The sequence below is a fragment of the Notamacropus eugenii genome, chromosome 1, assembly GCF_028372415.1.
Source record: "Notamacropus eugenii isolate mMacEug1 chromosome 1, mMacEug1.pri_v2, whole genome shotgun sequence".
In the NCBI taxonomy this organism is placed as follows: domain Eukaryota; kingdom Metazoa; phylum Chordata; class Mammalia; order Diprotodontia; family Macropodidae; genus Notamacropus; species Notamacropus eugenii.
In genome coordinates, this window is record NC_092872.1 from 367,978,024 (window position 1) to 368,002,112 (window position 24,089).

General features: G+C 35.9%; 1 protein-coding gene across 9 annotated transcripts in view; it reads left to right on the forward strand.

Moving 5' to 3' along the window:
• Positions 1 to 24,089, forward strand: part of ANKHD1 (ankyrin repeat and KH domain containing 1) — a 118,087-nt gene that overhangs the window by 93,293 nt on the left and 705 nt on the right. For 5 of the 9 annotated variants that reach the window (XM_072630500.1, XM_072630507.1, XM_072630503.1 and 2 more), the window contains 10 exons: positions 625 to 741; positions 3,582 to 3,756; positions 5,232 to 5,688; positions 6,278 to 6,424; positions 15,579 to 15,728; positions 15,865 to 17,474; positions 20,668 to 20,844; positions 22,274 to 22,525; positions 22,967 to 23,142; positions 23,876 to 24,040. In XM_072630500.1, the coding sequence (XP_072486601.1) occupies positions 625 to 741; positions 3,582 to 3,756; positions 5,232 to 5,688; positions 6,278 to 6,424; positions 15,579 to 15,728; positions 15,865 to 17,474; positions 20,668 to 20,844; positions 22,274 to 22,525; positions 22,967 to 23,142; positions 23,876 to 24,040 (3,426 nt within the window). The remainder of the gene's footprint in view (positions 1 to 624; positions 742 to 3,581; positions 3,757 to 5,231; positions 5,689 to 6,277; positions 6,425 to 15,578; positions 15,729 to 15,864; positions 17,475 to 20,667; positions 20,845 to 22,273; positions 22,526 to 22,966; positions 23,143 to 23,875; positions 24,041 to 24,089) is intronic. The other 4 variants (XM_072630502.1, XM_072630505.1, XM_072630501.1 and 1 more) reach the window with 2 other exon arrangements.

A 24,089-nucleotide genomic window follows, 5' to 3' on the forward strand; every position in this document is an offset into this window, starting at 1 on the left:
CTAAAGATCCTTCTAAAACTGTACGTTATAGAGTAGTTATCATCCTGCTTTGAGAGAGGAAGTTTCTTCATCATGAGTTCTCTACACCAATTAGTTTAACCAGGTAAGATATGGAGAGTTTTTAAATGATGATACCTTTTCTGAGACTACTTAAAACTTCTCAGGAAATAGTTCTCTTCCCTTAACGCACCTAATATTGTACCCTAGAGATGTCCTTCAAAGCTTTTGACTTTAATGTAACATTCCAAACAGATTGTGATGGATCATGAAATCAGAAGGTATAGGTCCTTGCCCTTTGTGTCTTTGTTCTGCCTCCAAAGTGGGCAACCTTCTTATTCTCTGCTATGTTGCCTGGGCTATTGGAAAACTTATGTATTTGAAAGTCATTGCATTTCATAGTGCTAAACTGTGTTTTGTACAGTGGCTTTGAAAAGTAAGATATTAAAGTCACCCATTTCAAGTTAATAAAACACTTATTTGCTCCTTATTTTGAAGAAAGACTACTACCCATGTGGTTGAATTTTCAGTAGTTTTAAGCTTTTCTCTCTGGACCCCACGCATAAATGTGCTGTAAGTTTTAGTTGAGCTATTCTACAATTATTTAGTTTTCTTTTTCCACCCTAGGAACTGTTGAAAAAATGTCACCAGTGTGTTGAGACAATTGTAAAAGCGAAAGACCAGCAAGCTGCTGAAGCAAATAAGAATGCAAGCATCCTGCTGAAGGAGCTTGATCTAGAAAAGGTAAACAAGGAAACAGGCATGCATTTTGGGACAACACTCCCTTGTTTAAGTAATGCTATATTCCTCTAATAAAATGTTTTAAAGGAATTTATTGCTGTATTAGCACCCATATTGTTTTGGGAAATGATTTGACAAGTAGTACTTAACAAGTAATTTAAGATATAATAAAGGAGCAAGCAACACATTTTCCAATGGTACTTCTACATCAATAGTGTTAATATTTAGTCTGGGTAGTGATTTAGTGAAAATTTTATAGTTTGGAAACAATTTGCTTTTATACAGGCTAAAATATAAAGTTATCTCTTAAATAATTTCTTTATTGAGGGGTATTAGATTCATATTAAAAGTATCAACTGGTTTGTCTTATAACTCAGGTTTATGACACATCAATTCTATATATTACCATTTTTATTTTTATTATTAACAAAGTATTGAAATGCCTTTGAATATATCCACATTCTAATCCAGCTCATACTCCTTACAGGTAAATAAGAATTTCAAAGACAATTTAAATGCTCATATTTAATATTATTAATCAATCAGAATCTTAATGAGTGATGGACTATAATTGTTGAACTTGTTATAATTTGTAAAGCAGTATCTCCTTCCTTGATCCAGTTAGTTTGTTGTGTATAGTATACAGTCTTGTGTACTCATTGTTTTGCTCTCCAGCTTTCTCAGAAGTTTTTATTGAATATGGGTTCTCTTCCCTTGGAAAATGTTTATCAAACATACAACTTCTGTATATATACAGTGGGTTCTATCTCTGAGCTCAATGGTCTTGTTAATTTATTTTGATACTCTTTCTGGTTCATGACACTTGTCAAAGTTATTGCTTTACATAGTACATTTTGAGATGTGGTAGTGCTTATCTCCTCTAGTTTTCTTTTTACTTTTTTATATTCTTACCCATCATTTTTCTATAGAAGTGTTTATGACTACTTTAAATTAGTATTAATGTTGACTTACATTTTGTGAAATCTTTGTTAGTTAAAATGCCGAGTTATATTTGCTTGATCCAACTATGAGTGGACTGTATCCTTCTTTTTGTTGGCTTCATCCTTGATTTCAGTCAAAATCATTTTGAGGTTGTTTTTATATAGGTATAAGTCTATTTTATGTCTTGATGGTGTTGAAATATTTTATTTATTTTGTTATTGTAAAGGTTATTTCTCTTTCCATCAGTTTTTTATTTTCATTCTTACTAGTAGTGTATAGGAATACAGATTATATTTGTGGGTTTATCTTGTATCCTGCCAGTTTACTAAAGTAATTTGTTACCTCCATTTTTTTTGTTTACTTTCTTAGATTTTTTTTAGGTATATAATCATGCCATCTGCAAATAAAATAATTCCAGTTTCTTCATTACAGAAGCTTATTTCTTCACTTTCTTTTTCATGACTTTAACTGCTGTTTCCTAAAACTGATAGACGTGGCAAGAGTGAATATCTTTGTTTAACAACTTTTTAATGAGCATGCTTTTAATGTATCTCCATTACATATAATAAATATGTATCAGATAATATATGTAATTCACTTTGTAAATCTTCAGCATCATATAAATGTTGTCATTATAATCATTATTATTATTATGGCTTTAAATTAAATATATGCTGTTTGTGAGAAGGGACATACGGTTTTTATCTCTCTCTCCAGTTCCTAGCAAATAATAGATGCTTAATAAATATTTGTTGATTGAACATTTTTTTTAAGTGGTTAGGGTATGGGGTAAAACTTTGCATATAATAGTTGGACTTTTTCAACAGGTTTCTTAATTTTGCTGACCTTTCCCTCCCCTTCCTAGCCTCCCCTTTTCACTCTTTATTATAAAGGAGGAGAATGAAAGTGATTTACTGGGAAATGTAGCTGAAGTTTAAAAAAAAAGTGACTATTTGTTAAAGAAAAAGCAACAGTTAACATTTATATAATGCTTTATGGTTTGCAAAGCACCTTACATATATAATTTGATTTTAGTTAAAAGCCATTATTTTGCCCATTTTAAAGACAAGTTAAATGAGCCTAGCTGAGAGTAAGTGTGAAATAACTAATAAATGTCTGAGACAAGATTGATCATTGGTCTTTTTGATACCACCACCACTCCACCACTGTAGTCACTTTACCACTTAGCTGTCTATAAAAGGGGAAAAAATAAAAACATTTTATCTTTAGGGGAAAGATCCTTAAAAAAATGAGCATGGATGAGGACTGTATTTTCTTGAAGACTTTCTCAGAAGAAATAATCATTTAGCCTTTATGTTTTTGTTTTTTCTCTTTTTGATAAGCTTAATTTTTTTTTTTACTAGTATTAGACATTTTAATTTCTTACTTTAACGTCTGAAGTAGAAGTGGAATTCAGGGGAAATTCTACTGTAATCCTTCTAATGATTCCAGAAAAAACAAATTGATGATGAGACCTAACTTTTCTCAAGTTGTTTTCCTGAGATGGAGCACAGCAGCTTAATGTTTCAAAGTTGCTCTTGTATTACTTTCAGTGAAAATTGTATTTTTACAATGTAGAAATAATATTTTTACAGTATCAGTGTAATCCATAAACTGAAATATTGTCAGGATTGTGGAATTGTTTTTAAAACATTGGCACACTTTTTCAATATTATCTTTTCCTGTTAACATTTTTTACAGTGCATTTTTTTTGGTGTTCATGGGTCCCCCATCTTAAAGAAATGAACAAATGCTAGATGTCCATTCATAATAGTTGTAAAAATGATATCTTTTTTAAAATCCCATATACATATACAATAGTATAATGAATATCTTTTATATACTTTTAAAATAATATTTACCAAATCACTGATAACATTACATGATTGCTTTCTTCACAGTCAAGAGAAGAGAGTAGAAAACAGGCTCTTGCAGCTAAGAGAGAGAAAAGAAAGGAAAAAAGAAAAAAGAAGAAAGAGGAACAAAAAAGAAAGCAGGAAGAAGATGAAGAAAACAAACCCAAGGAAAATTTAGAGTTACCAGAGGATGATGATGAAGAGGAGAATGATGATGAAGGTAAGTGATAGTACATCTTTTTTAAAGTAATTAGAATTCTCTTTTGTCTGTCTTTATAGTTTTTGTATTCCTTTTTTCCTAAAAGCTCACCATGATGTATAACTAATTCTTAATTTTACAGATACCTTTTATAATGAACATTTTTAAGTTTAAATTTTTTTAATTAAAAAGTTTTTTTCCTCTTATCTCCCACCCAGTGAAAAGAAAGAACTCTTATAACAAATACACATAGTCAAATAAAATAAATTTCTGTATTCATGATGTCCAGAAAATATGGATCTCATTCTGTACCCTGTGTCTATCATCTCTTTGTTATGTGATGGGCTGCAAACTTCATTAGTCCTCTAAAATTGTGGTTTTCATTGCTCTGTTCAGAGCTCTTAAATTTTCAAAGTTGTTTGTGTTTACAGTGTTGCGGTAATTTCATAAATTGTTCTCCTGGTTCTGTTCTACTGTGAATATTTTAAACACCTTATAACATTTTGAGTTAATATGGAAAGTAGAAAATCAGTGAAGGAAGCAAGAGTGGGAAAATAGACAAAAGTAGTACAATAAGACCGTTGGTGAAAAGTTACATGACATGCTTTATAATTATAATTACCAAACCAGTCCTCCCAGATGAGATATAAAAATATGTCTCTTTTCCTTCATTGGAAAAGAAAACATAAGAGAACTTACCAGTATAGAACAATACCCATGCTGTCAGGATCAATTTTAGGTATTCCTTCATTTTGCTGAATTTTCTTTTTCTTTATCTTTTTTCTTTCTTATTCCTTTTCTTTATTACAAGGGATAGCTCACTCTGTAGGGGAAGGGGGGGACTATGTTAAAAAATGAAGGTTATGTTTTTTAAAATATTAAAAAATGGAAAGCTTTGTTTTCAAACAAGTATGTTTTTTAAAATAATTAGCCACTTCCCCTCCTCATGTTTTCAATAATCCATGTCAGAAGTTAGAGGTAGTACCCATATAGAAAATTAGAAGAACATATTCAGAGGCATTCATTAAGAGGTTTTCAGAACCCAAAACACAGTGTGCAATTTCATTTCATTCAAAGATCTTACCCCTGGGGCAGAACAGAACCCAGTGGTTGAGTTTTTGCAGGCCTTAAAGTTAGGGCACAGCTCTTCAGCACTTTCGTATTAACAAAATGACTGTACTGTGCTTTGTTTGGATAGTAGTTCTAAAATACTACCTTTCTAGATGTTTTTTAAATTCTAAATTCAAACAGTTCTTACCTAAGAATACATTGGTAAATATGATTAGGAAATTATAATGATCTGTTTTTCATATCAAAGTAGGTTTAGAGTGTGCTAGTACATTAGTTCTGACAGTAATAGGGATTTCCTTATATAGAGGGAATTTATGAAAATCAGACTATTAACAATGACTTGATTTTCAGACTTATTAATGATTTGACTATGTAGTTGTTTTGAAACTTGTGTTTTGAGTGTAATATTTATTCATTTTTATTAGCAGAGCAAGAAGTTCCCATAGAGCCTCCTAGTGCAACCACTACCACTACAATTGGGATCTCTGCCACATCTACTACATTTACCAATGTGTTTGGGAAAAAGAGGGCTAATGTGGTAACAACTCCCAGCACCAATCGAAAAAATAAGAAAAACAAAACAAAAGAGACACCTCCAACTGTGCATTTAATTTTGCCAGATCAACATATATCTCTTGCACAACAAAAAGCAGATAAAAATAAAATAAATGGAGAACCAAGAGGTGGTGGTGCAGGTGGAAATAGTGATTCCGATAACTTGGATAGCACAGATTGTAACAGTGAGAGTAGCAGTGGTGGTAAAAGCCAAGAGTTAAACTTCACAATGGATGTAAATTCATCTGGTGATAGAAGATATACATCACTGTTAATTCATTCCCATGAAGAAAAGACCAGCACTACTACTTCCAAAATTCAAACAAGGTGAGTTTTTTTATCCTAATTTCTTTTTTCTTTGGCTTGTTTTTCCTTTCCACGTGGATGCTTTTCGTAGTGTTTTGAAGTTATACAGGTTTTATAGTGTTGAATACCAACAACCAAATTTACCAGTTTGTAGTCTCTGTTCAAAACACAATTAAAAAACTTATTTCTGCCCCACAAAGGATATTCCGCTCTGTGATTTAGGGAACAAATGGTTCCTAGCGAATTATTCCTGGTGACTTGAACCAAGAACAATTAGCGAAAATTTTCTAAAGTCAAACTATAAGTACTCTTTAATTTACTGTAGCTTTCTTTGCCAGTAAAACCAACAAGTAAACATATTTTGACATCTGCGGTGTGCTGCTTTATATAAAAGCACATTGGGTCTCATTTCCAGCTGTTAAATTCAACATTAAAATTTAAATTGGAGTATTTGCACCTTTTTCTGTATTAATAACTGTTCTCTAAGATCAATTCCAGCTCAGTGATTTTGACATTTATTGACTGTCTAATCATATATATATATATATTGATTTAGTCTTCAAAGGATTTTATTTTGCTCTTACTAGAAGGAGCCATTTTATCTTTACAGACTTGAAAGTGAAGTTAATCCTAATTCATTGTCAACAAACTATAAATCAGTGTCATTACCAGTGAGTTCTCCAAACATAAAGCTAAATCTTACTAGCCCTAAGAGAGGCCAGAAGAGAGAAGAAGGATGGAAAGAAGTTGTACGAAGGTAAAGTTTATTTTCATAATTTAACATTGATAAGTGTTGAGGACTCTTAAGATTTACATAATAAGTTATTATTTTTAAACTGAAATGTTATACTTAATCATGATATATTCTAAACGTGGCAAAATTGAAATATTGCATGTGCTTTTGTTTTATAAACAGTAAATATAATAGATGATAGGTTTGGGGGGAGTAGAGCACAGTACCTCATGAATTCTGCTTATTGCTCACCAAAAAATATTTTGCAACTAAGGAAGATATAAAATTTAGCTAAATCTTCAAGGACCTTTCAGCATAGTGGAGGGAAAGAGGGATAAGACATTAAATAAAGATGACTGTAACATACAATATTACATTATTTATGCATTAGAGAGTTGGGGTGTTTGTTTTTTTTTTTTACATTTTGAGGTCTTAAAGGAAAGTTGTTCCTAAACAGAGGGATCACAGTAGTCTTCTTGGAGAAGTGACATTTGATTTGGTCTTGAAAGGAATTAATCAATTAAATAAATGGAGAGAGAGCATTTCAGACATAAAAATAATCTGAACTATGTTTGCTTTGAGTGAATATAAACGGGAATAATATGAGATAAGGCTGGAAAGGTGGAGGGAATAACAACTGATTATGAAGAGAGATGGAAGGTGACAGCCAGGTCATCTAAGAAGGTTAGATGATGATTATTTCTGAGAGACTCAAGCATGATTCTAGGCTGTTGGGAAGGAACCAGCGGTGACAGGGTTAAAGATATCTGAAAGAAGATGGGATGAAAGCTATAGCAAAGTCATAGAGGAGATGCAAGAAAATGAATGCTTTTTCAGTGGGATCAAAGAAAGGCTCAGCTTTGTCATGTGCTAACTAGGTGTTGAAAATGCAAAGACAAAAAAACCCCAAACCTTGGGGTCAGGACCAGAGAAACAAGAGCAGGAGGAGAAACAGATGGGGGCCAAGGCCAGCCACATATAGGCCAGGTTGAAACCAAGAGGAATGACATGCAGGTGGCAGATGTTTGGGCTCTGATCACAGACTCAGGAGTTGACAGGTGACAAACAGGGGCTATACCAGCAGTACCTCCAGTACCTGAAGATGGATGAAAGACAGACAGATGGTTGGATGGGCAGAGTGGGGCAAAGGTCTCCTCTCTTAGTACTGGAGAGCTCAAGTCAATACCTCTCTCCCCATGCACTCCACTCCATGACAGCAGTGGTATTCTCTCCGCATGTCCATTCTTTTGCTTTCATTTGGAGAATTGTTTTTTAGGGGGGTTTGATTGGTTAGGTTTTTTTGGTGAAAGTGTAGGAAGTCAGGGAGTACTGAATTAAAGGACAGGAGTTGGGGGAGAGAAAACACAGTAGTGTACAGTAAAGTTAACAAGTGTTTTTTGTAATACAGATTTCTTTCAGAATTCTTTATATAAAGTCAAATTTGTCTAATGGGAATTTGCAGAAAGTGCGAACTGTATGTAATAAAAAAAATAGGAATGAAGGAAGAACAGCACTTCTGAGCTCCAAACTATCTTAAAAGGTAGTAATCAACACAATCATTTGGCTCTGTTAAAAAAAAAAATAGAAAAATCTATCAGTGGAACAGACTAGAAAAAGAAGAATAGAAATAATTGAACTCAACGATCAAATGTTATCAGTAAAGCTAGAAGTACAACTTACCTAGAAATGAATTCCTTATATGATAAGAATTTGTTTGGGAAAACTGGAAAGCAATCTGGCAGAAATTAAGCTTAGACCAACATTTTATATTGTATTCCACTATAAATTCAAAGTATATAGATGATTTGAGTATTAAGGATGGTACCATTAAAAGACAAGCAAATCATATACCTTTCACAGCTACATGTAGGGAATGTCTTGACCAGACAATGATAGAAGTTCTTTCAAGAGAGAGAATTTCATTCACATGAAATAGAAAAACTAGTGCACAAACAAATTAACACATTTAGGATAAAGTATTTCTCGGTTACCTAGGAAGAAATCTTTTTATCAAATATTTCTGATAAGAGTTTAACCAAGATACAGACAGCCAACTCAAAGAAAGAAATAAGACCAAAAGCTAAAGTACTCAAAAACTAAGAACTCATAGTTCTCAAAAGAATTACAGACTATTAACAGTTATATGATAGAATACTGTAATAAATCACTAATACTAACCAACACATTTTTAAAACATTGTTATTCAGAACTTGAACTCCACAAAAGATATTTGTGTTTTTGTACGCATATCAGAACACAAAAAGAAGATTCTATGTGAAACTATGAATTTTCTTATATGTATTACTTGCCTTCCTCCTTCTGAAATTCCGTATGTTCTCATCTATGCATTTTAAAAAAATATATTACAACAGTGGTTGTTTTGTTTGTTTTTGCATCACCAATGCTAACACCCCCACTTCTTCCCCCAGGAACTAATGGAGAGAAAGGAAGGAGGGAAGGACCCTTGTAAAAAATACAATAGTAAGGCAAAATGTATCTTTACTATGCCCATGTATAAAAAAACATGTCATGTCTCTGCTCCTTATGATCACCACCTTTAGGAAGTGGCTAATATTCTTCATCATTTGTTGACAAATTTTAACTGAATACTTACGTTATGCCTCACACTATGTTAGCTGTATGGGATAAAGTTCAAACAACCAAACAAACTACTCATGATGAGGTTACATCCAACAATGGAGACAAGTACATATAAAAAGATATACCACATAGCTCTAAAGCAGGCCTGCTCAAGAATTAATAAATGCACACACATAGTTTTGAAGAAAGGGCATTTGGCAATCTTTCAACAAGCATTTATTAAGTGCTTACTTTGTACCAGACACTGTGCTAAGTTCTGGAGATACAAATACAAGCAAAAAGAAAGTCCCTACCTTCAAGGAGCTTCTATAATAATGGCAGAAGACAACACACAAAACAACCCTGAAAATCCTGGGTAAGAGAATGTGGGAGGGGACTAAAGGTACCTGAGTTGAAACAAGATGTTAAATTCCAGAAAGACCAAAGGGAGGGGAGGAATGAAGGTTGTCTGGCCCTAAGCCCCTCCCCAAAATGGAAATTCCAGGAAGAACTCACCATGAAAGAAGAGATCAGCAATAGGATTGTTTAGGGCAAAGAGGGAGATGTTCCAGGGTGAAGAGACAACATCCCTGAATGTCTGTTCTAGGGTGAGAAGCCCCAGAACTGAGGGAGGTTTCATGGTGAGAAGGCCACTGAAATCATAGTATTTAAATATTGACAGAAACACAGAAAGAGAGGGATTAGGAAAAATTTCATTCAGGAGATTTAAGTGAGGTGTGGGGAGATTATGAGGTAGAAGAATGGGAAGAGAGAGAAATAGGGAGGAGATCCCTTCCTGGTATGGAGGACAGCCAGTGCAAAAAACACTGAGAAGGGAATATGAAAAGTCTCAAGTGAAAAGCAGAAAGACTTCTGGATTGCAGAGTGCAGGAGCAAGAGTGATATACAATGAGGCTGAAAGAGTGGTTGAGCCAGATTGTGTAAGACATTCAAAACTAAAAGAGGGGGTTGTGTTTTATTCTGGAGGCAACGGAAAACCACTAGGGTTGCTTGCATAGTAGAATCATGTGGTCAGATCTGAACTTAAGGAACAACACTTTGCCAGCACTGGAATGGACTAGCAGGGTAAGAGGTGAGTCAGGGAGATCCAATTAGGTTGTTGAGATAACCCAGGCAAAAGGCAATGAGGGATTGAACCTAAGGTAGCTGTGGAAGTAGAGAGGAAGGAGGGAATACAGTAGATTTTATGAAGCTTGAAACAGTGAAACTTAACATTTATATAGAGGGATAATGCTGATAACAAACCTGAAATATAGGTAGAATGGTGTTACTTTCAACCAAAATAGGGAAGTTTGGAAGAGGGAAGAGTTTAGGGGAAGGTATAATGAGTTCACTTTTAAGACATTGAACATAAGATGTCTCTGGGACATCCAGTTTGAAATTTCCAATAAATATTTGGTATCCAGGACTAAAGTTTGGTAGAAATAACGCTGACTAGGTAGATTTAGGAGTCATCTTCATAAAAATGATAGTTTCACCCCATGGGGGCTAATGAGATTACTAAGAACGAAAGTATAGAAAAGAGAAGAGAAGCTCCAGAACACAACCTTGAGAAACACCCACAGTCCAGGAGCATGATGTAGGTGTTGATCATCTGATAGGACAGACTGAGAAGTAGCAGTCAGATAGGTAGGAAGAAGGCGAATCAGAAGAGACTAGTGCCATAAAAACCTGGAGGGGAAAGAGTATCTTGGAGGAGAAGGATAGTCAAGCAGTGTCATGCAGGAGTTGGGTATAGAAGAGACTACTAGATTTGGCAATTTTAAGAGATGATTAGTAACTTTGAAGAGAGCCATTTCAGATGAATGATACGGTTGGAAGCCAAATTGCAAAGAATTAAGAAGTGAAGAGAGAACATGGAGGTGGCAAGAGTAGGAGTTTTTTTCAGGAGTTTGTCTGAGAGAAGAGATTTATAGCCTAGTGAGGGAAAAAATTTAAGAATGAGGAAGATTTGGGCTTGTTGGAAGAAAATAACAAAAAGTTAAAGTTTCAAAAGGGGGTGAGATGATGAAAGATGCATTCTGCTGGAGAAAATGAAAAGTGATAATGTCCAACGGTACATGTAAAGGAATTCTTTTGTCAGAGACTAGGGGAAAGGATGATGCCAAGGGTTTTGGAGGTCGAGAATAGAAGATAATGGCCAAATCAAATGGCTTCAGCTTTTTCAGTGTTATAATAAGAGTCAAAGAACTCTGGTGAGAGAGAAAGGGGTGAAAGAAGTATGAAGGACTTGAACAGGCAAGAAAAGGTTTTAAATACCTTCTTGGAAAAATGAGATAAGGTAATTAAATAGGGAGGAATAAAGGGACTGCCTTGCTACAGTATGAGGGCCCACACTTTTTTTTTTGGATACCATGAATTTACAGTGTACCAAGTCAGCACAGTTATGGGACTTCCTCCACCTTTATTCATCATCAAGTGAGAAGAGTGGAGGAAGTGAGTTAAGGGAGTGATCTAGGGCTGAACTTTAGCAAGTAAAAAGCAGCAATAGGGCAGGGCAGAAATGTGGAGCTAAGAAGTCAAGCCACAGAGAATAGTGTCCATTTGAAACTGCTATTCAAATTGAGGTTGGTAAGGAACAGGACTGAAATTAGAGGAGGCATAAACAATCTGAAAAAGCATTGAAGGATGTAGGTATAAGAGAGAAAACAGGGAGAAGTAGATTGATGGAAGGTTTTAGGGGATTCTAGAGTTTTTAATTAGGTAAATGGAACACTTGGAGGTAATGGCAAGATCTCTTATATGACCATCTCTCAATGGAACTGAAGTTGATTGAAGATGAAGCAGCATCTCTTGAAGGTATTAAAATTTCCTAGTGTAAGGGCAGAATTTGGGAAAGAAAGGAAGGTGGTGAGTTGCTGAACTCCTTGAGACAGGAGGTAAAACAACCTGTGTGTCAGTGTATTTAAGGTTACCATAATTTTGACAAGGTAGAAATTTTAATTGTGTGGACTTCAGAATAGGAAAGGTTACTAATAATAAGAAACGAAAATCAGAATAACCTTGAGTTTTCCTTTGCCAGCAAACTGGTAAAGGTGATGAGAGGACAGGAATAATCCTTGTTTGGAGGTATGTGGAGAAATGGTCACCACTAATTTACTGTTGCTGGAACTATGAATTCATACAGTCAACATGGAAAGCAGTTTGGAATTAGGCAAAGAAAGTGACTGAAATGTCCATACCCTTTATCTCAGGAGTTCGTTGACAAAAATAAAGGCTTTATGTGAAATTATTTATGTCAGCACTTAGAATTAAATTGTGGTACATCAGTGTAAATGGACTGTTTATTATTTTGCTCTATGAAACAATAAACATGATGAATACAGAGAAGCATGAGAAGACTACCATGAATTGATGCAAAGTGAAGTAGCAGAGCCAAGAAAACAACAGTGACAGAGACAATGTAAATGAAAAGAACAACCACCACAGAACAATCAAAACTGCGTGTTGCAGAACTATAAGGAATAGTCATAGCTAGCATTTATGTAGCCCATTAAGGCTTACAGAGTGCTTTACATATGTTATCTCATTTGCTCCTCATAATCACCCTGTGAGGTAGGTTCTATTATTATCCCCATTTTACAGATGAGGAGACTGAGGCTGGGAGAGGTTAAGTGACTTGCCAGGGTCACACAGCTAGTAAGTGTTTGATGCCTGACTCCAAGTCCAGCACTATATCCACTATGCCACCTAGATGCCTCAAGAACAAGCTTGACCCCAAAGAAGAGATATGAGAAGACACCTCCCCCTGCTCCTTTGTAGAGGTCAGAATCCATGGGTGTGCAACATTGCGTATGACATCAAACTTTTTTGATGCATTGATCAATTTTGCTGATTTTTTTTTGTCTTTTTTTTTTAAAAAAAAATTATTTGTCATAAGGGATGACTGGGAGGGAGGAGAGAAATGGATGAAGTGGGAAATTTGGGTGATATAAAACCAAGATTTGTCAATAAAAATCCGTTTTTAAAAAAGTTACAAAGAGATGCTTCTCTACTCTTTAGGTTTCCAGGGATAATTAAGTATTCCTATTAAAAAAAAAAATAAAGTATATCAGTGTAAAAACCATGAAGAAAAAGGATCTGAAGAGACAGAGAGGGAATCCTGACTTATGTCATGAAATTAGAGAATGGAAAAATGTAACTCGGTAAAAGAGAAGGTGGACAACTACTGAATGTTTACTTCATAGTATCATAGATTTATAAGTGTGAAGGAGGTTAAGTAACTTGCTCATGTCATGAAGTTGATAGGTATCTTAGGCAAAAATTCAATTCAAGTCTTCTAACTGCAAGTTCAGTGCTCTATCCATTGACCACCTCAATGCTTCCCATGAAGCTAACCAACAGGAAGATCTTTTAGAAGATGAAGGAGCTTCATCCTCTGAGGTGTAAGTAGCTCCTTGTCCTCTAAGGAATAATGATGTGGATCTACAGGTGGTGTTAATTAAAGGTCATCCAGTAAAAGTGATTGAGTAGTGATGTTTTATGACTCCCTGTGGAGAAAGTCCTGAGATACCTCTTTGACAACCAGATAACAAGAGAGGTCTGCTGTGTTCATAAAGCATGCATCCAAGATATGACAGAGAAGTTCTCAAGGCTTTTCAAACTGTATTACTATTCTGTGCCTCTGGTGATTCACACAGGTACAAATGATATTGCCATAAGAAATAATTTCTAAGAAAATCCTATGAATGCAGATGGTAATTCTATCTCTTCTATCAGTTATGTCACAGACTTCAGAAAAGATTCGCTATGAAAACAACTAGCTAAATCTAGTCAACAAACATTTGTTAATCACCCAACATACAATGCCAGTTTTAGATTAGGTTAAGAAACTGCTATCTGAAAATGAGACTGGATTTTTGAATCTTGACTTTAACAAATAGCAATGACAGAGTGCTGGCACACGGGATGAAGTATACCTGGCAAGGGCTGATCATATTATATTTTACTAGAGTTTTGCTAACTTAACCTGAAAGTCTTAAACCGAAAAGGAATAAAGTGGGGAAAATTATCTACATATGCCTACAAAGCTTTACCAAAGGAATGCAATATTGGCAGAATAGCAAGAGGGATGCTTAGAATTTCATAGGAGACAGACCCAAAGAACTGGAAACAAAGTAGAGGTTCTTAGACTGAAGGAATGGCTAGACAATTTGTGGTGCAAAAAATGTAATGGTATATTATTGTGCTATAACAAATAATGACTCTGATAGGTACTAAAGAAAGTATGAAAGACTTACATGAACTGATGCAAAATGAAGTAAGTAGAACCAGAAAAAAATGTATATTCACAATAACTATGACAACATAAATCAGAAAGAAAAACATAAAAGAACAGCAACAATACAGTAATAGAAACATATGAGGTCAGTGACTCACAATTTAAGAAATGCTGAAGGGGTCTTGAGTGAAAAAAGTTTTAAGAAACCCTGGTCTAATCTATCAGTCCAAATCTAATAAGATGAAATTTTAATGTTAATAAGCCTAACACCTGGGTTCAAAAAATCTACTTCTTAGGGAAGTTTCTCTATAGAAGAGTTTATCTCAAAAAAGATCTGGCAGTTTTATGGGACAACTAGCTCAATATGAATTAATAGCATGACATGGCAGATAAGCTAATGCATCAGACAAGCTAATGCATTGAGAAGGCATAGTGTCCAGAACGAGGGAAGTTATGATCCTGCCTCACCCTGCCTTAATCAGAGAATATTTAAGAGTATAGTGTTCAGTTCATGATGCCACATTTTATGAGGGACATTGATAAGCTAGAGAGCACCCAGAGAATGGTGAAGTGACCATTCAAGATCTTACATGAAGAAATTGAATTTGTTGGATGTTTAGCCTGGAGAAGAGAAGACTTGAGAGGAAATATCTCCCAAGTATTTGATCAGTTGTCACTTGTTCTACTTGGCCTCTGGGGCGGAACTAGGAGAGTCACATTTAGGTTTCCTTTGAAGAAACATTTCCTAACAAAGTTGCTGATGGATAGCTGGTGTTGGTGCCCCATGCAACTTTTAAAGACCTTACAGTTTGCAGAAAAGGTACTGATCTGAATCTGAAAGGAAGTTCCTAGTGGTTCCCACAGCCAAGAAAATTCTGGACCATCACTGCCCAGTTAAACCAACAAAAAAGATAAAACAAAGTTCTCCAGAAGTGGAATATTAGTTGCCTCTGGAGGTAAGATGTTCTGCTATCACTGGGGATCTTCAAGCAAAGCCTCCTATGACTGCTTTTTTGGAAGGAGTCTTTTGTGGTAGAAGTGTTGGAGGATTCTTATTCAGATGTTTATTGGGACTAGATGGCTTTAAGGTCTTTTCAAACTCTTAAGGAGTCATTCTGTGGCTAGGATTCTTTTAGGTGTATTGGAGTCAATCAGATAACAAAATCTTTCATTGTAATCTAAATCCTTTTTTAGGTTTGTCATTTAGGAATTCATCCTCATTATTTGGTAAATGAGCCCTATGTGACTAGATACAAATCTATTAAAATGAGCTATTATAAATAGATCTTTAGTGTGTTTAAAAGGAAAACAGGATATATTAAAAATTCTAATCGATTTGTAATCTCTATGGCCTAGGTCCAAGAAATTGTCTGTCCCTGCTTCAGTTGTGTCCAGGATAATGGGAAGAGGTGGATGCAACATCACTGCAATACAAGATGTCACTGGTGCACATATTGATGTGGATAAACAGAAAGATAAGAATGGTGAAAGAATGATCACAATAAGGTAATTATGAAAAAGTACTAATGGGTGCTTTATATGAGGTGAGGGGCTTTTTTGTTTGACTAGGAGAGTTGCAGCTAATAGTGAACTTCCTTTAATGAGTAACTTCTTTCTGTTTATTTTGTCTTTAAATTTTCAGAGGTGGCACAGAGTCAACAAGGTATGCAGTTCAGCTTATTAATGCTCTTATTCAAGATCCTGCTAAGGAACTAGAAGACTTAATTCCTAAAAATCACATCAGAACCCCTGCCAGCACCAAATCAATTCATGCAAATTTTTCATCTGGAGTAGGTACTACAACTGCGTCAAACAAAAATGCATTTCCATTAGGTGCTCCAGCTCTTGTAACTTCACAGGCAACAACACTATCTACGTTCCAGCCCCCCAATAAACTGAATAAGAACGTTCCAGCAAATGTTCGTTCTTCTTTCCCAGTTTCTCTTCCTTTAGCTTATTCCCATCCTCATTTTGCTTTGCTGGCTGCCCAAACTATGCAACAGATCCGGCATCCTCGCTTACCTATGGCCCAGTTTGGAGGAACCTTTTCACCCTCTCCTAACACTTGGGGACCATTCCCAGTAAGACCAGTTAACCCTGGAAGCACCAATAGTTCTCCAAAGCATAACAATGCAGGTCGCCTGCCTAACCAAAATGGAAATATTTTACAGTCAGAGTCTACTGGACTATCTGCTGCCAGTTGTCCTATCACTGTGTCTTCTGTAGTTGCTACAAACCAACCTCTATGTGTTCCTAATAGTCGGACTCCTTCATCAGTCAGAAAGCAGTTATTTGCCTGTGTTCCTAAAACAAGTACCATGGCAACAGTGATCTCTACTGTGACAAGCACCTGTAGTTCTCTGCCTTCTGTTTCCTCTGCATCTGTCAACAGTGGACAAGTTCCCACAGCATTTCTGCCCTCTAGTGCTCCACAAACACAACTTTCTGTACATAAAACAGACTCTTTCTCTGCTATATCAACTCCCAAAGAGAAGGTGTCCTCACAAGACCAACCTGTGGGAAACCTGTGTACCCCATCTTCAGTTGCAAATAATTGTAGTGTCTCTGCCAGCAACAACCCAGGAGCCCTAGAAACCCGCTCTTCTAGTAGTCCTGCTCCTCTCAATAACACACAGGAGGAGGTACTGCCAGCAAACATATCTGATTTAAGTCCTATGTCATTGCCTTTTGCATCTAACTCAGAACCTGCTCCATTAAACTTAGCATCTCCTCGATCAGTTACTGCTGATAATCAGGACACCAGTAATTTACCTCAGTTAGCTGTACCAGCACCTCGAGTTTCTCACCGAATGCAGCCTAGAGGTTCATTTTATTCAGTGGTACCCAATGCAACTGTACACCAGGATCCGCAGTCTATTTTTGTTACAAATCCAGTTCCTCTAACACCACCTCAAGGTCCACCAGCTGCAGTGCAGCTGTCCTCAGCCATGAGCATTATGAACGGTTCTCAGATGCACATTAATCCAGCAAATAAATCTTTGCCACCTACATTTGGTCCAGCCACACTCTTCAATCACTTTAGTAGTCTTTTTGATAGTAACCAGGTGCCAGCTAACCAGGGTTGGGGAGATTGCCCACTGTCTTCACGAGCTGCCACAGATCCATCTTTCACTGTTCAGTCAACTTTCCTGGGTAACTCCGTTCTTGGACACTTAGAAAATGTGCATCCCGATAACTCCAAGGCACCTGGATTCAGACCACCTTCCCAGCGAGTTTCTACTAGTCCAGTTGGTAAGTTACTAGCAGCTAAATCATCTCTGTTCAGCCTTAGTCAATCAGTTGGTATTCCTCTTCAGGGGTTCCCAAATTTATTTGGCTTACTGCCCCACCTCCTTTTAAAAAAAAAAATTACTCAGCCTCCCCCCATCCCCATCTACTTTCTTTAACTCTGTAATAGTTTTTTGTTTTTGTTTTTTGAAATTTGTGCCATTTCAAACAACTACCACTGTCCCTACCCATTATCATTTCAGCACTTCTCAGAGTGCAGTATCACCTACTTTAGGATCCTATGCATAGGTGATATTGCTACCTTGTTTACCTTGACCCTTTAGCAGTAAAATTATGCCTTGTTACCAGATATTTCCCTGTGGTTGTATAAAATTACAGTTTTGCTAAAGGGCTCACAAGTACTTCTCGGGAAAAATTCACAGCTTACAAACATTTTCCATAGAGTCTGAAAATTCGTACTTTGATTAAAAAAATGTAAGTTGTGACTTTAGAAACAGGTTCATAGCATACTTTCTTAGTTCCTACTCCTGTTTGAAATTTATTATTCATTTATTTTTGTTGGCATTGAGTCCTCATAATCTCTTTTGAGGGATTTTCTTGGCAGAGATACTGGCGTGGTTTGCCCTTTCCTTCTCCAGCCGATTTTAAGATGAGGAACTGAGGCAAATATGCTCAGGGTCATGCAGCTAGTATCTGAGACTGAATTTGAATTTAGGTCTTTCTGACTCCAGGGCCCTTGTTTTATCCACTGTGCCACCTAGTGTACGTTTGTACATTTGTTTATAAAAGGCTTAATATGGTTGATTGTTGTTTACATGGATTTAGAAATCAACTGTTGAATTCACTGCATGAAAGAATTGGGTGAATTATAAAAATAAGTGTTAATTTTGAACAACTTAATATGTTTATAGGACTCTGAGCCACAATAAAGTATATATTGTGGAAATGAGTGGCACTTTAGGTATGTACTGTGCTGAAAAATAATTGTAGTTTGTGAATATAATTTGGAATTGAAATCGTTGGGAAGAAAACCAGTTGAAGGATTTAACAATAGTGTTCATATTATATGCTGCCCCTTTACTGATTGGCTATATTGTTTAAACTTTGTCTGTGTATGGTGGGCTGGAGTGATCAACTTTTTCAAATGAATCTCTGTGTGTGGCATTAGATATACTGTACTTTAAAAATTTGGAAGTACTTTCTACCTTCCTACAGTTCAATAGAACCCTATATATACATAACACATTCAAAAGCCCCAGTAGATGATTTTGGTTTTCTTTCTCCTTAATCATATAGAGATAAAGCTGGTTAGATTTCATTTTGGTGGAATTATAAGTTTTAGAATACTTTTGAAAGGCCATGGGAACAGGAAGGCCTCTTTCCCAGTGCTGAGGTTATTATAATAGCATCATTATGGATTAATAAAAATGTCCTTGACTTGGGGTCAAGAAACATGAGTTTGAATCCTGGCACACTAACATCTTGTGACTATAAGTAAATTACATCCATTCCATATCTGAGTTTTCTCATTTGTAAAATGAAAATAACATTTGCACGCCCTGTTTCATATTGTTATAAGAAAAGTACTTCATCAACTTTTAAAGTGCTATAGAAATATGAGTATGCATTTAAAGTTGTAGCCTTTTATATAACACTGTCCTCCAGAGTGATTAGAAGTAAAGCCAGCACCTGCCTGGTATTTGTATTAGTGGATGCTGTCTTTCCATGAATTATAGTTTAGGGAATCTCTTATATTTGGTTTAAAAGCAGTTTTTGGAAGTATAAAGAGAGTGTATAGTGAGAAAACTAAGAGGGCAGCTAGGTGGTGCAGTGGATAGAGCACTGGCCTTGGAGTCAGGAGGACCTGAGTTCACATCTGGCCTCTGACACTTAAAACAATATGACTCAGGGCAAGTCATTTAACCCCATTGCCTTCAAAATAAAAGAAAACTTAAGGAGGCCTATCTGGGTGATTTTTTTTTCGTAATTTACAGATTTGTCACAAGCTACCTTTTCTTTATTTATTTTTAGTTTTCACATTCACTTTCACAAGATTTTGAATTAAGATTTTCTCCCCATTTCTCCCTTTCCCACCCCAAGATGGATTTCTGATTACTCCTTCCTCCAATCTGCCCTTCCCTTCTATCACCACCCCCTCTTCTACAAGCTACCTTTTCATGAAATGAACATACCTATTTCCTTTTTCAAGCCCTTTTACCCATTCTGCAGTAGGTTTCCCACAATCGGTAATAAAATATAAGAAAGCCTAAATTCACCCCAGGAAACTTCTGGAAGAAAGATTTTGAATCTGTTTACAATTTTTTAATTTTAATGTAACAAGTAATGTATTCCATATTTATTTGGTTCCTCCACATTGAACTCTTCAGGAGCACTTGTAGTCTTAAGTACTCATTTCTCATGGGACAGACACATTTCTCTTGGGTAGAGGTAAAGAACTATATTCTTAAAATTTTCTTCAAAACATAACCATTCTGTCAAATAACGATATAGATGCTGTCTAATCACAAGTTCTCCTGTACACTAGCCTTAGGCTCATAACATCTTAAATCTAGAGATGGAAAATATGTCAGACCATCTGGAGACCAGTTGGAGACCAGCTCTCCAACTCTCTTGTTTTTATAGACATGAAATCTGAGGCCCACAGAAACAAAATGCCTTGTTCACAGTCACACAAGTAGTACGCATTCAAGGCAGGATTTGAACCTAGGGCTTGACACCAGAGCCAGTGATCTTTCTAGTGTACTATTCTGCCTCCTACGACCTCCACCATACTTTCCCTTTCAGAGAAAATTATGAAATTAATCTAGATGATTATCTCATTTTTAAACAATCATTCTTTCCTGATGTGTGTTTAAATATGCTTCATCATGGGTTACTAACATGCCACAGCCAGTATTTTGGTATTAAATGTGCATTTTTTGTTTCTCATGTACAGCCTTAGCTGACCCTTTGGAAGCACAGAGATCTGTATATAGTGGATTTTTAATAAATATTTATTGAATTGGAGGATTTTTAGTCATTTCAAGGAAATTATTCCCTTCCATATTACTTCTTTGTTCATAAATTATTGGATTACCAGCAGGAATTCTTTGTCTCTTCCTTTCCTAAAAGCAAATTAAGGCTCTGGGTTTGAAAATCTCAACTAAATGTATATCTTGGCCTTGCTTTCTTTCAGGATTACCATCCATTGATCCATCTGGCAGCTCCCCATCTTCTTCTTCAGCTCCCCTGACAAGTTTTTCCAACATACAAGGAACACGGGTTTTTCTACAAGGTCCAGCACCTGTTGGGACTCCAAGTTTCAACAGACAACATTTTTCACCCCATCCTTGGACAAGTGCTTCAAATTCATGTAGGAATTTGGGGGAAATGATTATGAAAGTTTCTTAAGTTACTGTTTCAGATAATTTTTTTTAGATTTAAGAAACCATGAGGCTCACTGACATCCAGAGTTATATTACAACATTTTGATAATCTTTGGTCACTGCGGTCTTTTATTGATAATGTAAGCAGCATGAAAAATAGTCAAAGTAGTTGGTCACAGTAGGGGGAGTCTACAATCCTTACTAATACTAAGGCTGAGACTGGTGGATCATTCTGTCTCAAGAGTTATATCTTGTATTAAGTTTGGGACTAAATATGGTTAGCCTATTAGAATTGGGGATGGGATGATGCTACTAAATTGCCTAAGGAGAAACAAACTGAGCCAAGTCAGAAATGGAGCAGATAAAAGACTCTGTAAGCAGTCGTGCTTGTAGTCTGGATGAGATAGGGAGACCTAGTCTTCTAAAAAGAAAAGAAAATGCTCAAACTAGTCTTCAAATCTTGAAATATTTTATTGACTTTGTGCAGAGTAAAACAGGAATCAGAGGTAATTTTACAAAGGGCCCTTTGCATTGTACTACTATTGAATAATTTGTTGAATTTGATTAGAAATTAAAAATTGTGATACTGCCTGATTTTTTTTTTTTACACTTAGGAAAGTTGCATAAATTTGATTCTTTTTGTTACTCATTGATTATTACAATTAAGTCCTCACAAATATAATGAATCATAAGGTAGAGAGTGATTTAATTTCCACTTTCAATAATGCAAAACTTAACCCCAGAAAACTGAGCATCTTGTTACAGTTAAGTAACCAGTCAGTTGAAACTTGTAACACTTTTCTAACATTTATCCTTATTTTTAAAATGTAATCATTTTCAGTCCTTATAATGTAGGGCAAGGAGGAGTCTTTTGCTTTGAAAGTAGTAGTAAATATATAGTACCTTTCTTTTCTGCCTTCATCTGAGCAGCCTAGGAAATTTTTAAGCCATAATTTTTAATATTCATTGAATTCCATTCAGAATTATGAATAATCTAAAACTGTTTATAGAATCTTGGTTTCAGAAACTAATTTTTCACCTTCAGTACTTAAAAAAAGTCAGAGTTTCATCATTGTGTTTACCCACCACCAGCACAAATCCTTTCCATACCTTTAGCTTTATAGGTTGTTGTGGGCAAAAAATATTGATAACCTTTTTGATAATATGCCTTCTCCTTATTTAGCATACTAAATTGTCTTAGAATACAATCCATTACTGGGTACTATACCCATAAAGATTTTATACCTTGAATTCCTTTAGCATACAGAACCTTCAAAAACCCAGGTTCATATCTCCTCCACAATAAGACATCAGACTAGGACTTTGGTGGGAGAATTCTCCACTCAAGTTTCTCAGATATTTACCAAAACTAGTTTTTATATGTAATAAAACAATAGAGAAATATTTTGCCACCAGGTGACTCTCCTATTCCATCTGTTTCCTCGGGATCATCTTCACCCCTTTCAGCTACTTCTGCACCGCCAACATTAGGCCAGCCAAAAGGAGGCAACCCCAGTCAGGACAGAAAGGTACCTCCCCCGATTGGAACAGAGAGACTTGCTCGGATTCGACAGGGAGGTTCTGTTACACCAACGCCTCTGGGAACTAATTTCACAGCACCTGTTGGACATAGTGGTATCTGGTCCTTTGGCGTCAATAGCGTATCAGGTAAGATTGTCCTGCCTTCTGTAGAGGGAATAGCTCAAGTAGGGCTTTTAAAGCAAGCACAAAATTGTTGTTATGATAGAGGTCCTCTAAGTGATGATGTTTTATAGCTATCAAGCTATAGTTTAAGTCTGAAATGTTATTTAGGATGAGTATTGTAAGCATAAAGCACAGCAACTAGAAATGATTAAAAGTATATCTCCTTTTCCCTTGATGTATTCTAGCTCAGATAGTAGCAACCCTTGGAACCCCTAAGAAGACCAGTCTGTGTCACTGAAGACATCTTTTGAAGAGGCCTCATGGCAGTTACTAGAAAGTGTTTGTTATTCAGAAAAGTTTCCTCACCAAGTGTACTAGTTAAGCTGTTGACATAGATCAGGAGTTCTTTTTTCCAAGTCTCTGTTCAAATTAAGTAACACATAGACCATTTCTGTTTCTTTCCAGAAGGCCTTTCGGGTTGGTCACAGCCTGTGATGGGGAATCATCCACTGCATCAACAGCTCTCAGACCCAGGCACCTTTTCCCAGCACCAGCCAATGGAAAGAGATGATTCAGGAATGGTGGCTCCCTCTAACATTTTCCATCAGCCTATGGCAAGCAGTTTTGTGGATTTTTCTAAAGTAAGGATATAAAATTTCCTGAATATGGAATTATCCATGTAGACCTTTTTGAAAATCTTACCAGGTTTTTAAGGGTAATTTTTTCTGCTTTTTGAGATTAAATATCCCTTTCTGTAAAGTCCACATAAACTCATACCTTTGCTGGTCATTTTACTTCATTTTATAAGTGTGCTGTCTTTCAAAAGAACCAGAAGCTTAAATAAATGCTGGGTGACTGTGTTATTTGCAGTAACTTATTCTGTAGAAAGCGATGTTCACAAGGATTATGATAAAGGATATAAGTCTTGAAACCAGAGTGCCTGGATTCAGATTCTGATTCTGCTGCTCACTCTATCTGTAACCTTAGCTAAATGAAGTTACCTCTTTTAGCATCATTTTCCTTTATCTGTAAATGAAGTTGGTCTAGATGATACTGAAGGTCCTTTCTAATTGTAATTCTATGATTTTTTTACCTTAAATTTCAACAGCTTTTTTAGGTTTACAAAGTATTTTTTCCATAGTAATCCTATGAGAGATATTCACTTTTCAGGTGATGAGTTTATTTTGACTTTCAATTGGGCTTATGTTTTTTCTCTTCTCTTCCCAAGAGTACTATTTATACATGTTATTTGTTTGTTTCTGCCACATATAGTCTTTGGACTATTGTATTTTTTGTTAGAAAAGGATTTCAGGGGCATAATCTGATTATTTTTAATTACTTCATTGTTATAGATATTTGCTTTCTGCTTTGTAGGGTCTGCCAATTTCCATGTATGGAGGTACCATAATACCCTCACATCCTCAGCTTGCTGATGGTCCAGGTGGCCCTCTGTTTAATGGACTTCATAACCCAGATCCTGCTTGGAACCCTATGATAAAAGTTGTCCAAAACTCAGCAGAATGTACTGATGCTCAGCAGGTAAAAGACATTTAACTCTTTCTCTTACCTTGCAGATTTTTTTCTAGTT